Source organism: Hyaena hyaena, unplaced genomic scaffold (genome assembly GCF_003009895.1).
Source record: "Hyaena hyaena isolate Hyena2069 unplaced genomic scaffold, ASM300989v1 scaffold_5, whole genome shotgun sequence".
NCBI classification, from domain to species: domain Eukaryota; kingdom Metazoa; phylum Chordata; class Mammalia; order Carnivora; family Hyaenidae; genus Hyaena; species Hyaena hyaena.
The window spans coordinates 5,736,098-5,762,573 of NW_024080637.1; the positions used below are offsets into that span (position 1 = coordinate 5,736,098).

General features: G+C 43.1%; 1 protein-coding gene across 4 annotated transcripts in view; it reads left to right on the top strand.

The window, feature by feature from the left end:
- Positions 1–26,476, top strand: part of USP24 (ubiquitin specific peptidase 24) — a 137,659-nt gene that overhangs the window by 50,354 nt on the left and 60,829 nt on the right. For all 4 annotated transcript variants that reach the window (XM_039239224.1, XM_039239227.1, XM_039239234.1 and 1 more), the window contains exons 13-31: positions 1,796–1,903; positions 2,084–2,179; positions 2,277–2,438; positions 2,643–2,690; positions 7,931–8,038; positions 8,700–8,849; positions 9,481–9,612; positions 10,440–10,551; positions 12,132–12,208; positions 13,237–13,377; positions 13,558–13,611; positions 14,614–14,729; positions 18,657–18,723; positions 18,840–18,950; positions 19,668–19,766; positions 19,855–20,028; positions 24,445–24,530; positions 24,680–24,773; positions 25,763–25,918. In XM_039239224.1, the coding sequence (XP_039095155.1) occupies positions 1,796–1,903; positions 2,084–2,179; positions 2,277–2,438; positions 2,643–2,690; positions 7,931–8,038; positions 8,700–8,849; positions 9,481–9,612; positions 10,440–10,551; positions 12,132–12,208; positions 13,237–13,377; positions 13,558–13,611; positions 14,614–14,729; positions 18,657–18,723; positions 18,840–18,950; positions 19,668–19,766; positions 19,855–20,028; positions 24,445–24,530; positions 24,680–24,773; positions 25,763–25,918 (2,091 nt within the window). The remainder of the gene's footprint in view (positions 1–1,795; positions 1,904–2,083; positions 2,180–2,276; positions 2,439–2,642; positions 2,691–7,930; positions 8,039–8,699; positions 8,850–9,480; positions 9,613–10,439; positions 10,552–12,131; positions 12,209–13,236; positions 13,378–13,557; positions 13,612–14,613; positions 14,730–18,656; positions 18,724–18,839; positions 18,951–19,667; positions 19,767–19,854; positions 20,029–24,444; positions 24,531–24,679; positions 24,774–25,762; positions 25,919–26,476) is intronic.

Here is a 26,476-nt window from a genome sequence, read left to right on the forward strand (position 1 = left end):
TTTTCAGTCTATTAAATGAGGATGAGAGTAACACTGAGTTGACAGACCTCGGCTTACCAGGGCTCTCAGCAGCTGTGATGGGATAGGCCACACTCTTCATTCTCTTTTTCCTTCACTCTGTTAATAATCCATTGACTCGTTTTCCTTCCACTTTTCTGGCATCCTCTTTAAGCCTCCTTTACTAACTTAGTCTCTTCTACTTTGTAAATCCTAGTTTCTTTCAAGCCTTAGTCCATAGCCCTTTTCTCAGTGTATACTCTTCCATTAGGCAGTTTCCTCCACTCCTGTGGCTTTGACAGCTTTTGGATGCTGCTGACTCTCAGAATGCCACCCCTAATCCACACCTCTTCTTGGCCCTCCCATGCAATGCACCTAAATGTGTATATAACTTGGGCCTTCATGCATGCCACCTTGTGGGCATCTCAGATTCATCACGTCAGCACCTAGTCCTTTTCCGGTCTTTTTCAGTAATGGCAACAGCCTTCACCTAGCTGCCAAGCTAGAAATAGGCCCTGAGCTCGCCTCGACTATACCCGCTTTGACCCCGTATCAGTCAGAGCCTGGTCAGGAAACAGAAGCCGTGCTAGGTGTCTCTGTTGACAAAGGTGTTGCTAGGGCGGAAGAGCCAAAGAGAGAAGTAGGAGTGCCGGAGGTACAGAGTGGGGTGAGGGCAGAGGATGCGCAGGGAGCAGAGTCTGCTTTTGGAGGTGCTTTTCCCTGCAGATGCTGGGATTGTCCAAGAGCCAGGAGCCGGCACCCCCAGCAGGGCTCCTGGAACCCCGTGCCGCACCAGGGCTGGCACCTGATCCACTCCCTGAGCGCAGTGCAGCGCTGCTTTCGTCCCCTGCCTTCTCATCGCCCAGCAGTGCCTCTCACAGGCAGGACCTCGCAGGAGCATAGCTACTAGAGGAAACGCGATTTGCAGTCTCCCAGCCTGACAGCAGAGAGCAGACTCTAGAACGTTAGGTGCAGGACTGACAGAAAACCGTCCCGGCTCCTACAGATCTTACTTCCCATTTCTGCCCTAGTTGAATCCTCTCACAGAATGTTGTAAGTTGTGAACCCACATAAGGCTGAAGATTAGAGACCATGGTGGATATAATGTATATCCCGACTACATTCGGTGAATGCTTGTATATGGTAGATAGTGGGCAAATTCTTGTGGAATTGAATCTAAAAAAGTCCCTGCCTTTCAAGCCCTCGACGTGGTGAGCAGTGAGGCATGATGGACTCCTGTTTGAGGTCATAAAGTGAAATTCTACTTTAAGGACAGCCACAGGGCCTACATCTCTGAAGCAGAGACCGACTGCCCAAGGGATAAATAACTATTAATCGAAGTTACAAAGTATCTATGAGCAAAATAGAAACTGAGGTAGAGAGTCCCCTTAGCTGAGGCCTTCAAGATCATTTCTAAAGTGCTGGAAGTGAATGTAAAGTCCTGTAATCAATTTGAATCTTTATTCACCAGTTGAAAATGTTTTGCACCCCCCCCCCCTTGAAGTTCAGGTTGAGAACTTGATTCTCATCTTCTTAAAGATTTAAGGTTGCTAGGAATTTAACCAAGGCAAACTGATGGTCATTAACAATGGTTGCTTCCCTCAGTGTTGCCAGTATTATCATGCAAGTGGATGCTGATGAAACTAGAATCCGTTTACCCTTATTACTGTTTTGCTTTCACTTCTGTCAGTTGTGGGAGATGGTGGGGGTGTGGGGACCAGGGATTGGGGTGGATAGGAGGTCTGAGGTTTTTCCCTAGTTCGAGGACTTAACATGCCCCCAATGTTTCCTTTTCCAGTCGGGACAATCCTCTACCGTGATCGAGAACATCCATACTATTATTGCTGCAGCAGCTGTCAAATTTAATTCAGATCAGCTTAATCATTTGTTTGTTCTCATTCAGAAGGTATGTGTCCAGTCAAAGTGCTAGCTTCTTAAGTTTTTCTAAATGAAGCTCCCTGCTCTAAACTGGCAGCGTTTAAACATACTCTCCCTTCTTTAGTAACCGTCTTTAGCTCAAGTGTAAAGTCCCTGCCTGTTTGCCAGTTTGATGACATTGGATTGTCTTGTCTTTCCCACCCTACAGAGCTGGGAGACTGAAAGCGACAGAGTGAGACAGAAGCTGTTGAGTCTGATTGGACGAATAGGCCGGGAAGCTCGCTTTGAGACCACTTCTGGAAAGGCAGGAGAACCGATCTAATCTTTCTAGCCCCAAGTCCTTTACGCAGTCGTCCGTGTGGGGGGGGGGGGGGGGCTCACTTTGTGTGGTGTCGTTGTAGGTGTTAGATGTGCTCTGGGAACTGGCGCATCTTCCGACCCTGCCCAGTAGCCTTATTCAGCAAGCACTGGAGGAGCACCTGACGATCCTGAGTGACGCGTACGCGGTGAAGGAAGCAATCAAGAGGAGCTACATCATTAAATGCATCGAAGATATTAAAAGGGTTGGTGTCCTCTTTGACCTAGTTTTGTTGTCAGAGTAGCAGTAGTATTATCTGAGTAGCTGGAGCCAAATAGTTTTCTTAGCTCCTTAGGTAAACTCAGTGTGTTCCCTGGAAACTTACCTTAGGGTCCAAGATCGGAAGATTGGGAAATTACAGGTACTGCTTTTACCAAGTCACTTATATCTCTCTTACAATTCATTTCAGCCTGGAGAATGGTCAGGTCTGGAAAAAAACAAGAAGGATGGATTCAAGGTAAGCATTTTCAGATGGAACTGCTTAAAAGGTATACCAGTGTAATAATTTCTTTCAGTAAGTGTTCTGGTGTTTCCTTGGGTAATGCTCAGAAACCGCTGTCTCTTCACAAATCCAAGGTCCCATTCACAGAGTAGTTTCATCATGTTCATACAATTATAAGACCTTTAACTTTGTGTTTTCTTTTTAAAATTAAATACAAAGTATGCACCGTTTTAATAAGTAGAGTGGATTCTGCATAAATACCATGCCCATATTTCTGCCACGAGGGAGAAGTGGAGGAATGTTGTAGAGGAAGAAAGAGAAGAGAAGGAGATTGATTCAGTGCTGGCGCACAGTTGTTTCTCTGGTGCCTGGTTCAGGGGTGTTCGTGAGGTGATTGCTTAGTGAGTCCTGCTGCTGGGGTCCAGTACTAGGGGTTGGGGCTGCTGCTGTGGGAGCCTCCCCCGCAGGGCTCTGGCCCCCGGGCCGCTGGGGACCTGGGGGCCGCCCTTTGAAAGCACATTTAGCAGAGTCAGCAGTGGTGACCATAGCTCTCCGGTCCCTGGAGCGCTTAGACAGCCAGTCTGTGCTCCGAAGGGCTGATCGTGGCGCCGCTTGTTGGAGCGACTTCTCCTATTGCAGCAGCCCCCCACCTCCCACCCCACCCCCCGGAGCAGTGCCCTCCTCCAGCTGGGGCCCTGGGTTGCCCAGACCAAATGGAGAGCCTCCTAATGGGAGGGGTTTCATTTTATTGTAACATAAAAAAAGGTTTGGTGAATGTGGCTTAGTAATTTCATTGCTTAAACATTTTTCTTGGCTTTCATGAATAAGTATTTCTTTAAAGGATCTTGAATACTGCTGATGTTCACTGCTATATTCAGAGACTCTTAGCGCTTGTTAAGAGGCCATGGTGATTCATTGGGCTTTTCTCAAGTTACCTGTGGTCATAAAGTTTAGTTGGGGACACGTACGAACTTTGTGTTTCAGGCTGGTGATGCTGAAATGTGATCAGGTGAACTTTCTACCTGTGACCTAGCCTTAGATGGTCAAAAGTCACTCACAAACTGGAGCGGAGGATGCTCAGGTTTGAAGGAATTATTCCTTTAATTCAACAACACTGCTCTCACTCTCAGATCCAGCGTGAGTTTTTCCAGTTTTCTCAGCTCAGCGATTCAGATACTTTACTGCAGCCTCTGTCTTTGCACCTCATCCGGAGTTGCGTTAGGAGTTTGGGCCCCTCAGTAGTCACAGCAAGACGGAGAGCTTATCTGTAGACAGTCTTGTTTTCTCAGCGGCAGACCCGTTTCTTGAGAAATCTGAGGGTCCCAGCTGAAGGGACTCTTTCCTCCCTCCAGGGAAATGGCTTTTGAAACCAGCACCCCCTCCTGCCGTCCGCCCCTCCCGCGCTGTGGCCCAGCATGACTTAGCTCTTCTAGCCGTGGCATCACTGCCTCTTTGTTCATTGCTCCTCTCTGCCGCGACTTCATTCGTGCCTGCTGTTTCGTAACAAAGCACAAGTCCCATGGCGATTTTGGGAATCGTTTTGTGAGACTGGAAAGGAGTCCCCCTTCCTTTCTTATTTCCCACCGCTCCCAGTGAAAGGAATTCCGGCATACCGTGATTTCATTCCAAATAATAACACCTTGCAACTACCTGGCCCTTCTCAGTGGACTAAGTGCTCTCGCAGAGATGCTCTGAAAGCACACATGGCTGAGGGGGGCAGTGGGAAGAGCAGCGCCCCCTGGACAGGACTCCAGGCAGGGGGGTGACTTCTACACTGCCACTAAAGGTGTTTTTCTATGCTATGCCCTTTCCTGCCAGGCAGCAAGGTGGGCTGACTGGGGATTATGTCTCCCTGCCAGGCTGCACAGAAACTAAGCAAAGGGTAAGATAAGCTCACCCACCTCTTACTCCCTCCCACCCTCAGCTACCTCTGCTCCCCCAGCTGATTCCCCTTCCCTCTGCTTTTGACACTTTTAAAGTCCCCGGATTCCACTGTTGCGTTCGGAAGTTCTGACCTTTATTTCTTAACTTTATTTCTGTGGATTCTGCCAGGATACCCTTGGCGCCCTTGGTCCTCTTTCCTTTGCTTCCTTTATTTACACCTTCCACTGTTTACCCCCAACCCTCTCCCTCTTATTTCACTTCTTTTTTTCCTTCAATTAAAAAGTTTAAATGTACTCATCAAAAAAAAAAAAAATTACTAAACCAAAAAAGTCATTTTTACTCAAGTAGCAGTGTTTGCGTATTCCCTAAGACATTCTTAGGGCCTCCCCTTCCCCCAAACACAGTGCTTGGCAGCTTCTAGGTAGATGCCTGCCCCTTCCTCGTATTCCTCCCCTTCACCCTGTGAGGGCACTAAACCGTTACTTACCCAAAATGGAGTGGCCTCCACTTGCCAAAGCGTGTAATTCAAAGCAAAAGTAGCAAGATGTCCTCAGTGGAGCCTCCCAGTGATGTAGTTAGCACAGGATGAAATACGTTATTAAAAAACGCCCTCCCCTGCAAAACTTGGTACTTTGGATCTAGGCAAGTGGCTAGGTCTGGAAAAGGAAGATGGGAGAAAGTGGGGATGTTCAGCGTGGAGAAGAGAATTCAAGAAGGAATAGGAAAGTGTTCTTCAGAGACTTGGGTTGTGGTAGAGGAGTTTGATCCCACTGACTTTTTATGTGTCCTATGAAGTCGCGGGAGGCCTGTTTCAGTATGAGAGTGCAGTGACCTTCCCGGGAGAAGTCTGCCATAGAATGCCTGCCGCCTCATCCCCGGAAGCTCGTGGAGACCAGTCATTGAGCTGAAGTGAGGATTTGGGCGTAGGTTTGCAGGCTACACCAGTGGACCTCAAAGGCTCCATCTAACACTGAGAGTCTAATTTGGACGTACTGTGACCCCCTACTTCTAAACCTCAGCTCCATTACCAGGCGTTATCAAATATGCTCATTTTAATTGTTCGCCATCGTCTCTTGCCCCTCTGGTAAGCGGAGAAAAAGAATTTAAACTTTTCTTTTAACCGAGCGACATAGTGTCACGGATATGATGGAGTAAATAACCCCTTTCCTGTTTGCTAAACTCTAGAAAATCTATATCAGAAATACTTTTTAAATTCCAATCTTAGATGATTTCCTGAATTTTATTGGATAGTGAGCTACTTTAAAAGGATGATTTTCTATGTTAAATAAAAATATTCTAACCATAATTGACTAGTTTGTCATAATGATGCTTTTTAATAAGTCCGAGTATTTGCTAAAGGGTTCATATTTATAGCCTCGTGTTTATAATCCTTTTGGTAGGTATCAGTTTGGATTTAAGCCTTAGGGTTTTATCCTTTGTCACTTTGCAGTTGTTACATTTTAGCAGAGATATGCAGGTAGTCTTGCAAATAGTAGGCCTTTAATATATACCTTATCTCTCTGATTCTAAGATGCCAACGATTATAACCTGCATCGCAGATTTAATAAGTTTGCAAAGAAGAGAAAAGGAAGCTACGTTTTCGTTTTACCATTCATTTATTTAAATTCACACTCAGAGTGCGAATCTAAGCCTCTCTTTGACCCGTATGTACGGCTTCACTGGCACAGTGCTTTTCATCTGTGGTAGTGACTTTGACCTCTGCAAGAACGACTGTACACTTTTGAGGCATGGGAAAGAAGATGGAAGTTTGTGTCCTTGTCCTTTTTTGGTAACATTCAGGCTGCTTTTTTTCCTTAACTGAGTCAAGTTGTGTATACTACAAGAGAAGACAGCTTCTCTTCAATTTCGTGTGCAACCTCTGGACAGAGACATTCAGCGTTGGGTGACACGGCCCTTCACAGGGTGTGAGGCTGTCACACCAAACTCTCCTGGCTTTGAGAGATGTTTTAGACCGAAACCACGGGCAGTATTGTTTGCTTCTGAGTTGACAGATACAATAGGCTAGTCATGTTACATCGTAGTGCCGTCTCTCTGACAGTTTAACAAATCCGTGATCTAAATTTAAGTTAAAAAGCCATCCTTGTTCGGTGCTACATCTATGAAGTCACAGCTGAAATGACAGGTAGATGAACAGATACCTTTCCTATACAGCTAAGGGTGCACGTACTCAGGTAAGGACAGCTGTGTCAAAACCTACTCCCCACCTTGTGGCTGCTAAGTTACTGTTGACAAAATTATAAGAAGTGTCAATTTCAGAAATGCTGACATTTGTAAAACCTCTATCTTAGAATCCAGGAAGTACGGTATTTGCTGATTGGCCTATCTCCAAGAAAACCAGTCTTGTTTTTGGCAGTAGCTCGTTCTCGTTTATATTCAGTGGTATGCTGTTTTTCTGCCAGACACAGAAAGTGTATCTCACAGAAGGATTTTCTGCCCCACAAAGGTCTTCATCTTTCAGAAAGACTTGAAGAAACAAGAAGGCTTTAAAAACAAAAGCAAAATTCAGCCTTTAAAATAAAGGCTAAGGACTTAAAATTTGTACTCAGTTTTTTAGACAGTTCATCAATCATTTGATTAATAGTGTTAAATGGACAGTCTTCCAAATTTTGCAAATCTCTTCATTTGAAAGATGTTCTATATTAAAGAGCAGTTCTCTTTTTAAAGATTACTTCACAAACATCAGACTTTTCAGATATGTACTATGAAGATCTAGATCATCCTGTACCAGTTTCAGAAATAGCATTAGATAGGGTTTTTGACAAATATAAAGTATAGATGTAAAGCGGCTGTAATAATTAATAAAAATTTAATTCTCTCTTGTAAAATTGTTTTAACCAGGAGATACAAGCAGATCATGAGTATTTTCTTTAATATTTACACCACTCTTGGTATCTTGATCATATGATGGGTATCTTAGTTATATAATTATAGAAAATCATATTTTTATACCATTTCACTCACCAGCCAGTTCAGAATTATCCACATTAAACTTTGCCCATCAGTTTATTTTCATTATGTCACCATGTCCTGGCGGCCTGTGCTACTTAATCTGTCCTCTGAAGTTGCTAATTCCTTGTTGTCTGTGTTTTGCTGATGTGCCCTGTACATTGACTGTCATTCCACATCCACCCGTGTTTGCAGTTCTTGGCCTTAGGAAATTGCATGCGGGATAAGAAGTTGAAGATGAATTATGAGTGCATGGAGATGAGCTGTAAATGAGTAGTGTGAACAGAAAAATTATAGAATGTGTAGCCATAAAACCGATTTGACTTGGGAAGTTTTTATAGCTAATAAATTTTGCCTGCCATTCATTTCTAGATGTAACTAATGTAACTTCTTTTTAACTCTAGTCATCTCAACTTAACAATCCCCAGTTTGTGTGGGTAGTTCCAGCTTTGCGTCAGCTCCACGAGATTACTCGCTCGTTTATAAAACAGACCTATCAAAAGCAAGACAAGGTAAGACAGTAACTGTATTTGATCAGTATACAATTCCAGTTACTTATACTTTTCTTATAACAGAACCAAAGTAAGATTGCTCAGCTTTAAAGTCACTGTTCCACATTTTTATGATGATTAAACCAGTTCATTTATATTCTTTAATCATCTTGAGTATCAACATCATTTTGCTTTCCTTTCTACAAGAGCTTTTCTTTTGCTACACCCTTCATTTCCTTAATTTATTGAAATAATTCCACCCGTTTTTAAAAGTTTGAATGGTATTTTAGAAATGTGTTTGAAAAGATGTAAAGACCCTGATCTCAGGAAGATTAGGTTGTTTAAAGGACCTGGGGCTTCCTCCGTGTACGAGACTTGGGAGGAAAGATCTGGAAAAGTACACAAGAAGCGAAAAGATTCTTTTTTGCAATTCATCTTTAAAAAAAAAAAAGAATGTCTGTAGAAGCAACAACTTAGCAGAGAAGTTTATTAGCTCCCTAGTAAATGCTCATATGGATGATTTTATTTGCTTTTGTGTAGGTAATGGAAGTGACGGAATCCTTAGATTTACATCCTTAGATTCACCCTTACTAGGACTACGTGATAAAGTGGAAGCTTCTGTTCAACTCCCAAAATGACTGCTGGTGCTCATGCCATTTTTCTTTTTGTTGTTTTTGCCAAGAGCATTATTCAAGACTTGAAGAAAAATTTTGAGATCGTGAAATTGGTAACAGGAAGTCTGATAGCTTGTCATCGGCTTGCAGCTGCTGTGGCTGGACCCGGAGGCTTGACTGGCTCAACCCTTGTGGATGGCCGATACACTTACCGGGAGGTATCCGGCGCTGTGCTTTCGTGTCGTGCTTCACAGCACCCATTTGGCCTTGTGCGCTCGAACTAGGAAAGTGACCCTGGTTGGGTGTCACTCTACAGAGGTCGCATGAGGTTGCTTTGTAGGGATGGGACAGCTTTATTCCCTGACTACCATCATTTTAAACATAAAGTTTAGAAAAGTGTTACTTGTGGGTGAGTTGTTCAGCAAATCACCTTAGACCTGCCTGTGAAAAAGTGATAAAGATAGCTGTCTTTCCTTTGTCTTTCATAGGACATGGTAATTGTCTGTGCTGTGGAGGATTGCTTTTGTTTTTTAAATCAGTTGATTAGTAATATTGTGTTTAAAAATGAGACAAAATCTTAACTTCCTGGTGTTAGTGGTATTTCAGTGTGAGGTTACTGACATGGTATTTCCCTGCCACCCTCACTCCACTAGAATTTGTAATAGACTTGAAGTAGCTTCCACCGTGTTGTGCCCTTAACTTACAAATAGACGGCTCGCTCTTATTTTACCCTAAATCATATGAGAAAGCCTTAGGTAGAATTCTTTTTCTAATTTAAAAAAGTTTTTGTAATTTTCTTTTGGGTAGGAATGCCTAGAGTTAACTAATTAGCATAACTTCTTTTTGCAGTATTTAGAGGCCCATCTAAAATTTCTAGCGTTTTTCTTGCAAGAAGCTACTCTGTATCTGGGTTGGAATCGTGCCAAGGAGATCTGGGAATGTCTCGTCACTGGCCAGGATGTTTGTGAATTGGATAGAGAGGTAAGAAGATGGGAGTGTGGATAAAAGAAGGCAGAAGTGGGACTTAGATATTTTACCTTTTTTGTGGGTCTCACAACTTCAGTGCTAAATGCTTCTTAATCTGCTAAGCCTACATTTATACTAATAGACCAGGAACTGTAAGTGCTGGGTTATTTAATATGTACCTAATATGTACCTATGACATAAATGTGTGAGTTCTTCGGTCATTTTTATACCATTCTGGACAAAACCAAATTCACCTGAATGAGCACAGCCGAAGAATTCTCCGTATATCTTCTAACTCTTCCCCCTCCCGTGGAACTGATTTCAAGTTACCAACCAAAAACTTTGCATCACCTGCAGTGATGTTGCATGTCAGAAACACAAAGAAGAATGAGTGCCCAGACAGGTTTTTTCCGGCTATAATTAAGCAGCTGAAAATAGCTTAAACCAGGAGCAGAACACCTGACTTGGCCCATTCTAACAATGACTTGTTTGCTCATTTCCTCTTCCAGAGTGATAACTACCTCCTAGGATTGTTGAAGGGACTACGTAAATGCCCGTGCCCAGCACAGCGGCTGGCACACAGCAGGGCTTGTTAATAAGCGTTCGTGGACAAGCCCAGGTGTAAACCCCATTGAACAGTAGGAGTATATATTTTCTTTATCTGAGGGAGAGACTGCTAGGAGCTGCTTTATTTGGCTCCAGCCTTCCAGGTGTTTCCATTGCCCATGGTAATATAAATTTTTGAAGCATTGAACATAACTTATCTTCCGCCTCCCACTTTGGAATATGTATTTGTCTGAAACGAATTTTAGTTAGAAGGCAATATCTGTCTTAATCCACAGATGTGTTTTGAATGGTTTACAAAAGGCCAACATGATCTTGAGAGTGACGTTCAGCAGCAGCTTTTCAAGGAGAAAATTCTTAAATTGGAGTCCTATGAAATCACAATGAATGGTAGGAAAAAAAACTTTGCCTTTTTTTTGCAGTTCTTTAAAAACTTTTATTCTTTCCTTTCCCTCGAAGCCCCCTTCTCAGAAGCAATTAAACAGTCTGGAAGATCCTTCTGGACTTTGCTTGATGCATAGAAAGACCTGTCTATATATACCTGTGTTTAAATATACAGATTAAATTCCTTTTCGTGTGAATAGTATCTTATGATTAATGTTAAATTATATGGCCTTATCGTTCAGATGGTCAGATAGTAGCACGTATCAGTACTTCATTCTGTTTTGTGGCTGAATAGTATTTCATTGTATGGATATACCACATTTTATTTATCCATTCATCAGTGCTGGGTACTGAATTGTTACCACTTTTTGGCTATTACCAGTGACACCACTGTAAGCATTCATGTACAAGTTTTTGTGTGGACATGAGCTTTCATTTCACTTGGGTATATGCCTAGGAGTGGAGTTGAATCATATGATTAACATTTTGAAGAACTGCCAAACCGTTTTTGCAAAGTGGCTGTACTATTTTATAATCCTACCAGCAACATCTGAGGGTTTCAGTTTCTTCACATTTTCACCAATCCTTGTTACTGTCTGTCATCTTTATTCCAGCCATCTTGGTGTGTGTGAAGTGTTACCTCATGGTTTTGGTGTGCATTTCCCTGATGATTCATGATATTGAGCTTCTATTCATGTGTTTGTTGACTGTATATACTCTTTGGAGAAATGTCTCTCAGACCTTTTGCCCATCATGAATTGGGTTATTGGTCTTTTTATTGTTGAGTTGTGAGAGTTCTTTATATATTCTGCGTAGTAACTCTTCATCAGACAGACACTTTGCAAGTATTTTGTCCCATTAACTGGGTGGTCTTTTCCATCTCTTAGAGTCCTTTGAAGCACAAGAGCTCCTAAGTTTGATGAGGTCCAATTTACCTATTTTTTTCTTTGGCTGCTCGTGCTTTTGGTACCACATCTGATAAGCTGTTGCCTAATCTGAAGTCTTGAAGATTTATGTCTGTTTTGTCCCAAGAGTTTTTATTATTTATTTATTTATTTATTTATTTTTAAATAGTTTATTGTTAAGTTGGTTTCCATATAACACCCAGTGCTCATCCCCACAAGTGCCCTCCATCACCTCCCTTCCCCTCCCCCCAGCCCCCATCAGCCCTCAGTTTGTTCTCGGAATTCATGAGTCTCTCATGGTTTGCCTCTCCCCCACTATTTCCCCCCTTCTTCTCCCCCGTGGTCCTCCGTTAAGTTCCTCCTAATTTATTTTTTTATTTTTGAGGCAGAGAGAGACAGAGCACAAGGGGGGGGAGCGGCAGAGAGAGAGGGAGACACAGAATCTGAAATAGGCTCCAGGCTCTGAACTGTCAGCACAGAGCTCGACATGGGGCTCAAACTCAGGAACTGTGAGATCATGACCTGAGCTGAAGTCGGATGCTTAACCGACTGAGCCACCCAGGTGCCTCAGTTTTGTCCCAAGGGTTTTACAGTTTGGGCTCTTGAAATACTTTGAGTCTTTTCATTGGTTATCTGTGTTACTTAGAGTCCACGAATTTATCTGACCTTCTGTCATTTCAGGGTTTAACTTATTTAAGACTTTTTTTGAAAATGTGAATCTTTGTGATCATCGATTGAAACGACAAGGTGCTCAGTTGGTAAGTACTTTCTTCGGAAATCTCAATAATATGGATAGTCTAGTAAAACATGGCAAAAAAGGTGTTGTAGTTGAATGAAAACGTGACCTTTTTTAAAGAACGGGCATCTCCTCAACTGTATCTTCTGCACTGAAGACAGAGCTTCCCTTAGAGCGTAATGGAGGCCCCCTTTCTAGCACAGCGACCCCTCACCAACTGCCTGGGAGAACAATGTTGCCTTCTCATCCATCCGTGCTTCTTGCTGACTGGGGCGGCCAGCAGCCTCTTATGGCTAGGCGGATGCAGGCCAGGGACAGTTTTACTGAGGCTTCCAGCTCCTCAGACCCAGTAATGGATGTGTTCCTACAAAAATGACAACATCTTTCATTCTGAAGATGAATCTTCAGTTCATCATAGTGGCAGGGGCGTGGGGAGAAAATTTTAGGACCAGGCAGTGAAGCAGGAGGATGTGAGGACCTGCGGAATGTATACAGCTTATGTTGATATCTACATGTGCACCTTAGAAAACAAAGGCAGCAAATCGTGGTCTCTTTCAAGACATAACTCCTTTGATTCAAGACCTGGCTTCGTGGGTGGTGAGATTTTTACAAGATCTTGTAAGCGTAAGCCCTGGATCCTGCCATTTGAACTGAGCTTTGGGGAGAGCCTCCTGAGCCTCAGGATTATTAACCCCACTAGCTGGCTCTGTTTCCTTTTGAAGAAAAGCTCTTAAGATGGTGCTACCTTATTCCTGTGCTCTTTCAACTTCTGTAGCCTGCCTGGGTAGATTTCCAGCTTGGTTTTAGGAATATCTGGAGAAAACTCTTCATATCTCTCCTGGTTGCCATGGACATAGCCCAGAGTTTCTGTGGTTAGTTGTTTTTGTTTTAAAGTTTCAAATCAGTACAATAGTGTTCTCATATGTAGCTTGGTTTTTGCAGCCTTAATTCACATTAAACTGAAAGATGTAGACTTAATGCAGTAACAGAAAATAATTGTCTGTAATTTTGTGACCTTGGTGTGCTATGTAATTTTTTTCTTTTGAACAGTATGTAGAAAAGCTGGAGTTGATAGGAATGGATTTCATTTGGAAAATAGCCATGGAATCACCTGATGAAGAGATTGCTAATGAAGCTATTCAGTTAATTATAAACTATAGTTACATCAATCTAAATCCTAGATTGAAGAAGGTGAGTATCAGAGGAAAGAAGGTACTTACGCACAAAACAGAAATTACATATTTCCTATTGATAAGTTCTGACCTTTAGCATGCCTGAAAATTGGCTCTTTTATTTTGATGTTTTGTCCTTAATAACGATTGCAATTAAATGCCAGACTAATTTTAATTTCCATATACCTCTTACTTTTAGGATTCTGTATCGTTACATAAGAAATTTATTGCTGATTGCTACACGAGATTAGAAGTGAGTGGCAAGTTTCACTGAACCTGTTTTTGAAATAAATGCTTTGGTGTTTTTCCTTTTAGAATTTTCTATTTGAGATCATGTGTCATGTTGATGTTTGTGGCTGGGTTCTGTGGAAGAATGTGTCAGCAGTGTGGCATTGTGACGTGGGGAACAGACATCTGCCAGGTTCCCCCAGTAGAGACGTCCCTCAGAGGGAAGCTATGCTTCTCTTTGCACCACCTCCACTCTGCACTCTGCCCACCCCCCTTTTGGGGTATGGGAACTGTCTTCAGAAAACAGGCCTTCTCTGCATTCCACGTCTCTAGTAGATTCTTCTCCCCTTTTTCTTTTTCTGCCCAGGAATTTTATGCAAGAACTTGTTTTTCCCACCCTTGCCCATGTTTCAGCTGAGATTATCTTAAATGCTGTTGGGGCCATAGCAGGACCCTCAGTAGGAGGTTGTTTGGGTTGTCTTCGTCCCTTAGAAGCCTGCTGTATGATACTGTCTCACATGTATTTCCGGGGCCTTATCTCCGGCTTGATGGTTAAGGCATTAAACAGTCATCTCTACTCTTAAGTTGTGTTTAAGTTTTATACCTAATGAAGAGTATTCCAGAAACATAATGCTGCTGCCCCCAAATGTCAAGAAGTTAAACCTTCTGATGATCAATAGGTGCTTGAATCTGTACAGGGTTTCCATAGTCATGATTTCACCCAAATCTGTCATCGTAAAAAAAAATTTGAAGTCCCTTAAATAAAAGAGGTACCGTCTAAGTATTAACATGTGGAACAGTAGGCCTTGGCCAGGGGTTATGGTGCCTCCCAGAGAGCGTTTGGCAGTGTCTGGAGACCTTTGTGGTGCTGGTAGGTGGGTAGTGACCAGAGATCAGAAATGGTGCTAAATGCTCTGCAAAGCCCAGGACAGCCCTCTACAGCGAAAAGTGTCCATACAGCCCAAGAGAGCAGTAGGGCCGAGGTTCGAGGAGCCCTGATACACAGTGATGCTTCCGTGTTTCACAGGCGGCCAGCTCAGCACTCGGAGGCCCCACTCTAACGCACGCAGTGACCAGAGCCACAAAAATGCTTACGGCAACTGCAATGCCAACCGTAGCAACATCCGTTCAGTCTCCGTATAGGTAAGTGTGCAGAAGTTACAGCACACACTCACACAGTGCATAAACACACTTGTCAGTTTGGGAAGATAACTGACTTCTTTTTTGGGGGGTGTCTCAATTGTCAATTTCCTCGCTTTGTATCATAATTTTTGCTGATAGTCCTATCCTGAGAGATTGTGTATCCCCATCCTGCATCCCAAATCTGTATTTTTCTTTTCTGAAGATCTACAGGTCCTTGTCACCAGCACAAAGTAGTGCTCTGCCCCAACCCTGTGCCTAGTGGATAACTTTTGTCATTTTGTTACTTTTTTAAAATTTGAATTCTTTTGCTTTGACTCTGTGTAAATAGGAGTAAGCTACTCTTTAAAACAGTCTGAAGACGTACTCATTGTATGAAGAGGATTTTTCAAGTTTGCAGTGTGCACTTACTCAGACATAACTTGCCTCCTTGTGTGCAGATCCAGTGCACGAAGAGCATAAGCAAAACGAGATGGAAGATGATGATTAATTAAAATTGTGCATTATAATAACATATAGTTAAAATATTATTTCCTTAAAATTATTTTTCAAAATGACTTTAACAAGAACTTTATCCTTAAATATTTGCATTCAAACTTTGAACCTAAGTCTCTTATCAGATTGCTCTATTTAGGATTTTCAAATATTAACAGTGAAACCCGAGTTCAGTATGTGCTATACTTCTTTGATACAGTGAGGAACATAGTTGAGCATTCAGAAACATTAGACGGAAGCATAACTCAAATGCTCCTGTGAGGGCTTCTGAGACTTCTATTCTGAGTAAGCAGCCCCCAGTCTGTGATGCCTGAGAAACCTGTGTTCAGAACGAGGCCTCCCCTGCTGCTGCTAAGTCACGGGTGCACATATTGTCTCTCCCCAGTCGGAATGACTTTATGTGTGTGTCTATGTTATTTATTTTTTTTTTACAGTTCTTTTTCTTTGTAAAGCCTTCCTTTATTTTTATTTATTTATTTTTTAAATGTTTACTTACTTTTGAGAGAGAGAGAGACTCAGTGTGACTGGAGAAGGGTCAGAGAGAGAGGGAGATGCAGAATCTGAAACAGGCTCCAGGCTCTGAGCCAGCTGTCAGCACAGAGCCCAACATAGGGCTCGAACCCACAGAACAGGAGATGATGACCTGTGTCGAATTCAGATGTTTAACCAACTGAGCCACCCAGGAGTGAGCCCCGTAAAGCCTTCTTTTAGAGTAGGACTCAAAGGAACATCCTTGCTCACATTCTTCATCTTTTTTTCTAATGAGTTGAGGACTGTGTAGTGATATTAATATGAGAGAGGCTCCAGTGAAACTCAGCCCTCTTGGACCTTTTTTTTTTAAATGCCAGAAAACAGGGTACCTGGCTGGCTCATTCAGTAGTGCATGCAACTCTTGATCTCGTGGTTATAAGTTCAAGCCCCACATTGGGTATAGAGATTATTTAAAAATAAAATCTTACCCAAAACAAACCCAGTTTAAAAGGCAGAAAGTGATTATAGGTCACTGACATGAACTTTGTGTTCCCACATTGTTGGGAGTATATCTTAAGTAGACTTTCATTAAGAATGCTATTAAATAGACTTTCATTAAGAATACGTATTAAGTAAACTTTAATTAAGAATGCTATTAAACACCTGGGGGGCTCAGTTGGTCAAGTGTCCCACTCCTGGTTTCAGCTCAGGTCATGATCTCATGGTTTGTGGGTTTGAGCCCCGTGTCAGGCTCTGCACAGGGCAGCTTGGGATTCTCTCTCCTTCTCTCTGTGTCCCTCCTCTGCTCCCACACACACCCTCTCTCTCTTTCTCTCAAAATAAATAAATTTTTTAAAAAAAGAATGCGTATAGAGAGTACTTAGTTACATGTTTGTAAGATGTGGTCCATCTTTATGACCAAGGTCCTTAATGACTCATTTATCTGACAACCAGAATAGAAATGCAGTTTTGAACTGTTGGATTGGGATTTCCAAACTGCAGCATCTTTAAATAAACGTGTTATTTTTCTCTCTTTTTACTAGGTGCTTTTTATTCTCACTCATTTCATTTCATATTGGACTGATATCAGAGCAGAGCCACAGGATAGTTTTTAACTCTTCTCATTATAGACTCTAAGCACTGTTCATAGGAGTGTCTAATTTCAAAGTTGCATTTGAACCAGGACATTATAGGTTCTTATTTCACTGGTTTTGAGAGAACTTTACGGTGACTATACTTCCACCTTTGGTGACGGGGGTTGGCGGGGAGCCGGGGGTTAATCTCTCATCTCTACAGTAGTCTGCAATGCAATGCTGTCTGTGATTTAATTCATCGTGAGGCATAATTAAGATAGTTCACTCAATAATTCACTTATTATAGCACTTACATATTTTCTAAAAATTTCCCATCTGAATATCAAATTCTAGTTCTTGCCCATTAGCCTGAAAGAATTTAGAGCTCTGTTATAATGCATTTAATAGCATTAAAATGTTAAACATTTTACATTAAAATGTGTTTAACAAACTCTTTTTAAAGTAGAATTTCCAATAATGCTAATCAGCAATCCAGACCGATTGTTAGAAGTGGTAGTACCTCTTCTCAGATTTAGAAAGATACCTATTTGAAATGCTTAGATTTTCTTCTCTGGAAGAGCACATGTTAAAATTAAGGACATTTGAATTTTCATCTCTTGATGTTAGCACATGTAATATGTTCTTTAAAATCAAATAGGAGCTGTGAGTATATAAGCTGAATGTTAAGAGTCCTCTTAATTCAAGTAAGAAGTAATATTCCCTAAGTCTGACCAGAAGGGACCTCAGGTCTCATGTTCAGGGGGTGCTGGAACTCCACACTTCACCTTGCTGTGTGTTGTCTGTCCTGGAGATGGTTGTCTCCTGGTGAGTGTTGATTTCTCAAGTACTTTGAAAACCCATAGGATAATAATTCTTACACTTGTGGGGCTTTTTCTTTTTTTTTTTAATGTTTATTAATTTTTGAGAGAGAGAGAGACAGAGTGTGAGCGGAGGAGATTGTGGCCTATATATATCTGCATGCCTGGCCTCCAGCGCGTGGCCAGTGCCCGAGATGAGAAACAGACAGCGGACAGTCATCTCTCTGAAAACAGATGAAACTGGTGAGGGTACATCTCAGGATCCATGGGAGGGAGTAGCAGGGAACGGCCAATTATCTATTCTTTGCCTGATGGCTTTTCAGACCCTCCATTTCTTAAATTTTTTAATGTTTATTTATTTTTCAGAGAGAGATAGAGTGTGAATGGGGGAGGAGCAGAGAGAGGGAGACACAGAATCCTAAGCAGAGCCCGACGCAGGGCTTGAACTCACAGACCGGAGATCATGACCTGAGTGAAAGTCAGACGCTTGACTGACTGAGCCACCCAGGTGCCCCACACTTGTGTGCTTTAACTCTATGGAATGTTCATTTAAACCGGATGAACAGTTGTTTGTCCTTCCTTCTTCCTTATTCTTTGACTGTTTAGAACAGCAAGTTAGTTGTGTTACACGTACTGGTTTTAGACATTCAGAACTTTGTCACATTCCATGTGTTTAAAGAATTATGTGGCATATTTTAGTTGTAAGATTAGGAGACTCAAACTCACTGATTGTTCATTCTTGGTGGATTGACGGACACACAGGCCTGGAGGCCCAGGTCCTCTGTTTATGGAAAACCGTTTAAAAAGAGAGGAGAGGACAGGACAGGAAAGGAAACGTGGAGGGGGCGGGCTTGTCCTCCCTGACCCGTCAGTGCACTACAGCTGCGAGCTGGCCGGGCGACCTCCCCACTGGGTGAAGGGCAAGTTCCGTCTTTGCAGAAGTCAGCCTTTGGCCAGTCCATGCCAACTGTGTGGTTTTGGTGAGGCCGACTGGACTTGTGCGATTTATTTCAAATACGTTCAAGTCCACATTTCATTTCATATATGCTCAAAAAAGTTTTTTTCATCCCCAGATCCACTAAACTTGTAATAATCGAGAGATTGCTGCTTTTGGCAGAACGCTATGTGATCACTATAGAGGTAAGCCTCTGTTCTTTGTAAAGCAGCTTTATCATCCTGTCATTAGCTCACGTTAGGCGTGTATTTTTGAGACGTTTAACCGTGACGCTGTGCATCTGACTTCTGTCTTTTTCAAGGATTTTTACTCTGTTCCACGAACTATTCTACCTCATGGCGCCTCATTTCATGGACATCTTTTAACTCTCAATGTTACGTATGAGTCTACCAAAGATACCTTCACCGTAGAGGTAGGTTTACGTCAAGCCCCGTAGCCGCTTTCATATTGCCCTGTTACTTTCATGAGAGCACCGCAGAGTGGGATAGCTCCATGAGCAACCAGTCTGCAAGCTGTTCAGTAAACAGACGAAAGGCCTGCAGTGAAAGGGAACTGATGGGTATAGACAGGCACACGAATAAGTGTACCCTACCGTCAGGTGGTGGTGAGTGTTCTAAAGAATAAGAAGAAAGGTGAATAATTTGGTAGAGAGCAACGCATAGTGTGACATGTCATAAATAGATGGGCTGGGAAGTTCTCTCCAAGGTGGTGACAGTTGAACAAAGATGGAATGAAGTGATCACTAGTTTCTGGGGAAGAGCATTCCAAGCAAAGGGAGCAGCAGGTACTAAGGCCCTGACATGGGACTTGCGTGGCTCCCTGGGTGATAGGCAAGGGGGCTGGTGTGAGGGGAGCGCGGAGAGAACAGGAAAGGGTGGAGACAGTAGCAGCAGCAGGACCTGAGATTTGATTCCCAGGAGATGGGGGGGGGAACACCGCGGGAGAGGAGACATTAAATTACTGCAGGAGGGAAGGGAAGCCTTACAGGGTGGGGAGTCTCTTATGTGGGTTCTCTGCCGTATCCCCAGCCTCTGGAACGGTGCCTGTTCCACAGTCTGTGCTCTCCGACAGCTGTCAAAATGAACAAGCAAACAAATGACTCACAACAGTGTTTGATTTTGTCGCCCAGGCTCACAGCAATGAAACCATAGGGAGTGTGCGGTGGAAGATTGCCAAACAGGTGTGCTCGCCTGTGGACAACATACAGATATTCACAAACGACAGTCTGGTAGGTTTACGCCAATGCTTTGTGACCCTTCTGCCTGATGCCAACACCTTCCTCTTCCTCCCAGTAACGAAGAAACCACTTTTCACAGCTGACAGTGAATAAAGATCAAAAGCTCCTCCACCAGCTGGGCTTTTCTGACGAGCAGATGCTCACGGTGAAGACTTCGGGCAGTGGGACCCCGTCCGGGAGCTCCGCCGACTCCTCTACCAGCTCCAGCAGCAGTGGCAGTGGGGCCTTCAGCTCGTCGTATGCCATGGAGCAGGTACGGGGTGCCGGAGTCAGCTGACCCGTCAGAATTTAGGAAGCTTCAGCCCATGGGTGGGTGACCGGGCCTGCTTCTCTCAGACACATCCTGACTGGTGAGGTTCCTGAGGGAATGAGCATAGACAGAGCCAGGGACCTTCTTGTATAGAGATCGAGGGTGGAGAGGACCCAGCTGGGGAGACAGCAGAAGAGCAGAGAGGAATGGGAAAGCCTGCAGAGTGTTGCAGCAAATTCTTGACTCCGCCTTTAAAGTACACCTAAAATCTAGCCATGCTTATGTGCCTCCACGGCCTCCACACTGGTCCGGGCCACCGCCACACCCCACGCTGGTGTTCCAGCGGTACCCACCTGCTCCCATGGCTCTGGCCTTAGACCCGTCCGGGCCTTCTCTGTACAGTGCCCGGCAGCCCAGGGTCCTTTTAAACAGCAGTCATGCTGTGCCACCAGCTTGCAGGATCCTGGGGCTTCCTCTTACTCAGAGCAGGAGCCAGAGTCTACCGGGCCCCAGAGGGCCAGCCTCACAGACCTTGGGGGAACCTCTCTGATGTCCCTTCCCTGGACCCCACTCCGCTCCCACCCCTCCAGCTGCACTGGCCTCCATGCTGGTCTTCAGGCTCAGTAGGGTCTGTGCACTTGCTCTTCCTTGTGTCTGGAACGTTCTTCCCCGGTACGCAGGTGGCCCTCTCTCCTGGTCTTCGGCTCTCACCTGAGTGTTGCCTTCCCAGTGGCAGTCCTGTTTACATCATTAGCTCCATCCCTGCGCTGCTGCTTTCCCATCCCGACTTACTTTTTCTTTCACGGACTGTACGTTTTATCTTACGTAATCTTCCTCTCCCCAGTGAAATATAAACTCTGAGCGCAGACTTCCGCCTGCTTTGCTCACTGTTGTATCCCCAGCACCTAAGACAGTGTCTAGAACAGAAAAGGTACACAGTCAGTATTTGTTGAGTGATTTCATGAAATCAGCCCGTTTACTTTGTACCCTCTCTGCGTCATATAAACTGAGGAGACTAGTTTTGCTTCTTCGCTTTCATAGTCTAGAAAGGAAGATCACACCAGACCTTACGTAAAGGTATTCTAATAGCAAGTGAGGGTTTTTCATATCTATAAATATTGCCTTAATTCCAATTATAAGGTCTTTGTGTATTATGTTTTTTTAATGTAGCATGATTCTGCTATTGATCTCAACTCCTCAGGGTTAGTATTAGTATAATGTGTTTGTTGTATAAGTAACTGTACTTCTGTAATAGTAAAAACTTAAGGGAGATGCATTCAAGAGTAGCATTATGACAGTTACCTAACAACAGAAACCATGTATAAACATATTTTCACTTTATTGCACTTTGCAGATTCTGGGCTTTTTACAAATTGAAGGTTTGTGGCAGCTCTGTGCCAAGCAAGTCTGCTGGTGCCATTTTTCCAATGGCATTTGCTGACTTTGTGTCTCAGTGTCACATTTTGATAATTCTCACAGTATTTTAACCTTTTTCATTAGTGTTATATTCATTATGATGGCCTGTGTTCAGTGATCTGTGATGTTACCACTGTAATTAGGTGGGGGCACCACGAACCGTGCCCACAGAAGACAGCAAACTTAATAAATGTTGCTTGTGTTCCAACTGCTCCACAACCAGCTATTCCCTGTCTCTCTCCCTCTCCTCGGGCCTCCCTGTTCCCTGAGACAACAGCAGTATTGAAATCAGGCCACTTAATAACCCTCCTGTGGCCCCTGAGCGTGCAGGTGAGAGGGGAATTGCACGTCTCTCCCTTTAGATCAAGAGCTAGAAATGACTCAGCTTAGTGAAGAAGGCATGTTGAAAGCTGAGGCAGGCCAAAAGCTAGGCCTCTTGCACCAAACACTTAGCCAAGTTGTGAGTGCAAAGGGAAAGTTCTTGAAGGAAATTAAAAGCCCTACTCCAGTGAGCTCACAAAGGTAAGAAAATGAAACAGCCATGTTGCTGATATGGAGAAAGCGTGAGGGTCTGGATGGAAGATCAGACCAGCCCCGACATCCTCTTAAGCCAAAGCCTGATCCAGAGCAAGGCTCTAACTCTCCTCAGTTCTTGTGGAGGCTGAGAGACCTGAGGAAGCTGCAGGAGAAGTTTGAAGCCAGTAGAGGTGGGTTCGTGAGGTGTAAGGAAGAAAGCCGTCTCCATAACACGGAATTACAAGGTGGGGCAGCAAGTGCTGATGTAGATGCAGCAGCTAGTTCTCCAGGAGATCTGGTGCAGAGAGGTCATGAAGGTGGCCACACTAAACAACAGGTTTCCAGTGTGGGTGAAGGACCTTGTACTGGAAGAAGATGCCATCTAGGACTTTCATAGCAAGAGAGGAGGAGTTAGTGCCTGGCTTCAAAGCTCCAGAGGACGGGCTGACTCTCTTGTCAGGGACTCATGCAGCTGGTGACTCTAAGTTGAAGCCCATGCTCCTTTCCCACTCTGAGAATCCTAGGGCCCTTAGGAATTATACTAAATTTACTCTGCCTGTGCTTTATAAACTGAACAACAAAGCCTGGACAATAGCGTATCTATTTATAACATAGTTTGCTGAACCCACTCTTGAGACCTGCAGCTCAGGTCTCTTGCACCAAACACTTAGCCAAGTTGTGAGTGCTTTGAAGACTCTCTTCGAAGTAGTACTGCTCCCTGACAGTGTTCCTGGGACCCAAGAGCTCTGATGGAGATGGACAGCGAGATGAGTGTCATGTTCATGCCTGCTAGCACAGCTCCATTCTGCAGACCGTGGATCAAGGAGTCACTCATTTCCACGTTCCAGTCTGAAGTCCGGAGGCTGTAGCTGCTGTGCATAGTGATTCCTTTGGTGGGTCTGGGCAAAGTAAATTGAAAAACTTCTGGAAAGGCTTCACCGTTAAGATGCCATTAAGAATACTTGTTTCTTGGGAAGAGGTCAAAATAACATTCACGGGAGTTTGGAAAAAGTGGATTCTGACCCTCATGGATGACTTTGATGTGTTCAAGACTTGAGGGGAGGAAGTAACCGCAGATGGGGTGGAAAGGGCAAGAGAACTGGAATCAGAAGTGGAACCTGAAGGTAGGGCTGAATGGCTACAATCTGATGATAAAACCCGAACAGATGAAGAGTTGTGTCTTATGGATGAACAAAGTGGTTTCTTGAAATGGAATCTACTCCTGGTGAAGATGTTGTGAAGCTTTTTGAAAGGATAGCCAAGGATTCAGAATATCACTTAGGCTTAGTTGATAAAGCAGCAGCAGGATTTGAGAGGATGGACTCCAGTTTTTTTTAATGTTTGTTTATTTTTGAGAGAGAGAAAGAGAGGTGGGGAGACAGAATCCCAAGCTGGCTCAGCACTGTCAGCGCAGAGCCAGATGCAGCACTCAGCGTCACGAACTGTTGAGGTCATGACCTGAGCCAAAACCAAGAGTTGGATGCCTAACCAACCGAGCCACCCAGCTGTCCCGGGATTGACTCCAATTTTGAAAGTTTTGTCGGTAAAATGCATCAGGTAGCGTTGCATGCTACAGAGAAATTGTTCGTCAAAGGAAGAGTCCATCAATGCAGCCAGCTTGACGTCTTATTTTAAGAAATCGCTGCAGACACCGGCCTGCACAGCTGCCACCCTCACCGTCAGCAGCCATCGACATCCAGGCAGGACCCTCCACTGGCAAAGAGATTACAACTCACTGAGAGCTCACATGATGGTTAGCATTTTTTAGCAATAAAGTATAATTAAGACATCATACATTGTTTTTTAGGTTCAATACTATTATACACTTGGTAAAGTATAAATGTGTATACACTGGGAATCACAAATTCACATGCTTTCTTGCTGTGGTCTGGAACGGAACCTGTAGTACCTGAAATATGCCTGTACATAACATCTTCAGGCTTAACATTTTCAAATTATCTCATGGTTATCCTGAATTCATTAAAAATGTTCCTTTGTATGATGACTTTCTATAGCACTGTCTAGTTCCTTATCTTTAGAACCAGAAAATAGTACTTTTAATCACTAACTCTCTTCTGTGTGTTGTGTGTATTGATACATTTATACTACTATAATTTTGCTCTTAAATCTTTCATTGCCTTATTTGCTCCTGGTGAGCTACGATCAGCTTTTAACGGCGTCTGCTCTCCATTCTGTTAATTAAACCTGCCTATCATTTGACCTGTCCTCCACTGCCTGCCCGGTGGTGCCTTAGCCCCTCCGCAGCAGGCGGGTAGGAGAGAGCCCTGGTAGGAGGCACCCTAGAAGGTAGGGGTCCCGCCAGTCTGTCCCGGGTGTCGCTCTGCACTGCAGGTAAGCACACTGTGCCCCGGAGGCTCTGTAGTGGCCACTCTTTCAGAATTAGTGATTTTATTGTTGGTGCATTGGATCAGAAGAAGAGAACATTCTTCCATCAATTTGTATTTATGTTTTGCTTTTTCCCCTCAGGAGAAGTCCCTCCCTGGTGTTGTGATGGCGCTGGTATGTAACGTGTTTGACATGCTTTACCAGCTTGCCAACCTGGAGGAGCCAAGGTAAATAGAAACACCGAGGAAGCTTAGAAAAGAGAAAGTGATTAAAGTTAGGGAACCAAGTATACTTTCACTTTGCATTTGTCAGAAACAGATGACTTTTGTTACTGAAACTGGCTTATGTGAAAAAACTTCTGTTTGAAAAATTTCAGGATAACTCTGCGAGTACGAAAGCTTCTACTGTTGATACCCACTGACCCAGCCATTCAGGAAGCCCTGGATCAACTTGATTCTTTAGGAAGAAAGGTATAAGCGTCTTGGACAGTTACCTAGCTGGCGTGGAAATTTGGTGTCACCATTCAGTAAAATTACAACCTGAAATCACCTTAAGGCCGTATGATACCATGTCTCCCACAACAGCGCTAGAAAAATACCGTTGCTGTAAATGAAAATCAGAACTTCATGTTGACTTTTAAGAGCTCTAAGGTCAGTAATGATGTCAAATTTTAGGACCGGAAGAGCCTTGAGTTCTGTATTAAGAAACAGAAGCCTAGAGAGATGAAGTGTCTCGTCCAGGATGAGACTCTAGTTCTGAATCAGCGGAGACATTTTTCTTCTTTCACGATGCCTCTCTGAAGTGACTGTTGCGTGTGTTTGAGTTGCTTGCATAATTATATTATCATTTAATATTTTTCCACAGTTGATATTTAAAGTTGATCTTAATTTCCAGAACATTGTTCCTCAAGAATTTTATTATATATTGAAATTGTATTTTACCTGTAATAGTGTTTATGTTCTCAGTAATTTCATGTGGAACAAAGCCATTAGAAGGTATGAATTCCCGTTAGCAGTGGCGGAAGGTTTAGATCAGCTCATAGTCTTCTACATGGCTTAGGTATTATCTGTAGGGAAAAGAAAACTCACATAATTATAAAACATATCACTGGTACTGGCTAAAAATGTTTTCAAAACAACCATTTCTACAATTTTCTAATTTAATTATCAGCATTTAGTCGTGCAGATGTTAAAAACACGGAAGTGTTGCCTGGAAGACATTCTCAGATGCATTTGTGTGGGGTTGGAACGCTGTTGAGCACGTACAGTTTGTGTGATGGAATTTGATGTCTTGTTAATAATTAGAAAGCGATGTGTCTTTGAGGTTGATTTATAGAAAAATTTTTTTGTTGCAATTATAATACTGAGGAAAAGAATGTTAGAATATGCGCTAAGATGTGTTTCTCTCCAATTTGTACTTCTAACACGTATTTTCTTGGTTTTCTTGCTGAAAAACTTAGAAAACCTTACTGTCTGAAACGAGTTCTCAGTCCTCCAAGTCTCCCTCCCTGTCCTCAAAGCAGCAGCACCAGCCAAGCGCCAGCTCAATCCTGGAAAGTCTGTTTCGATCCTTTGCTCCGGGAATGTCTACCTTCCGAGTGCTTTACAACTTAGAAGTAAGAAGCCTCATTTCTTTTCATTTCATTTGGACAGATTCGTTTTTGTTTGCAGATTCGTGCATTTTGATATCAGAGATCAGTAAATAGGTTTCTATATTTATTAGATGATCTGTGAAAAAATTAGTTTTCAATACAAAGTAAAAAACAATACAAATTGAAACATTTTGTTGTTGTTTTTGTTTTTGTTTTTTTTGCCTTTGGAAGATGCTACGGCTTTTTTCACTTTATACCTATGTGTATCGTTATACTCACAAAACAGCATCTGTATAAATAATGAGAAACTATGTGTTTTAAACTGTGCCATCACCTTCCTCTGGAAATTGAGCAAATCTGTCTCACGTCACTTGTTACCCTCAGTCTTCTTGTTACTAAATGCATCCTGACTTTTTAAGAAACAATTGGAGTTTGTTGTCCTAAATGAAGCAACGAGGAGGTGGTCAGGAAATAACTTATTATTTCAAGGTTTTAAAAAAGGAAGTTGGGAAGAATTTAATCAAAAGAAAATTTTTCCACCCTCCTTTCCCCAGAGCGGCTGTAAACTAGTAGATTCAGTTC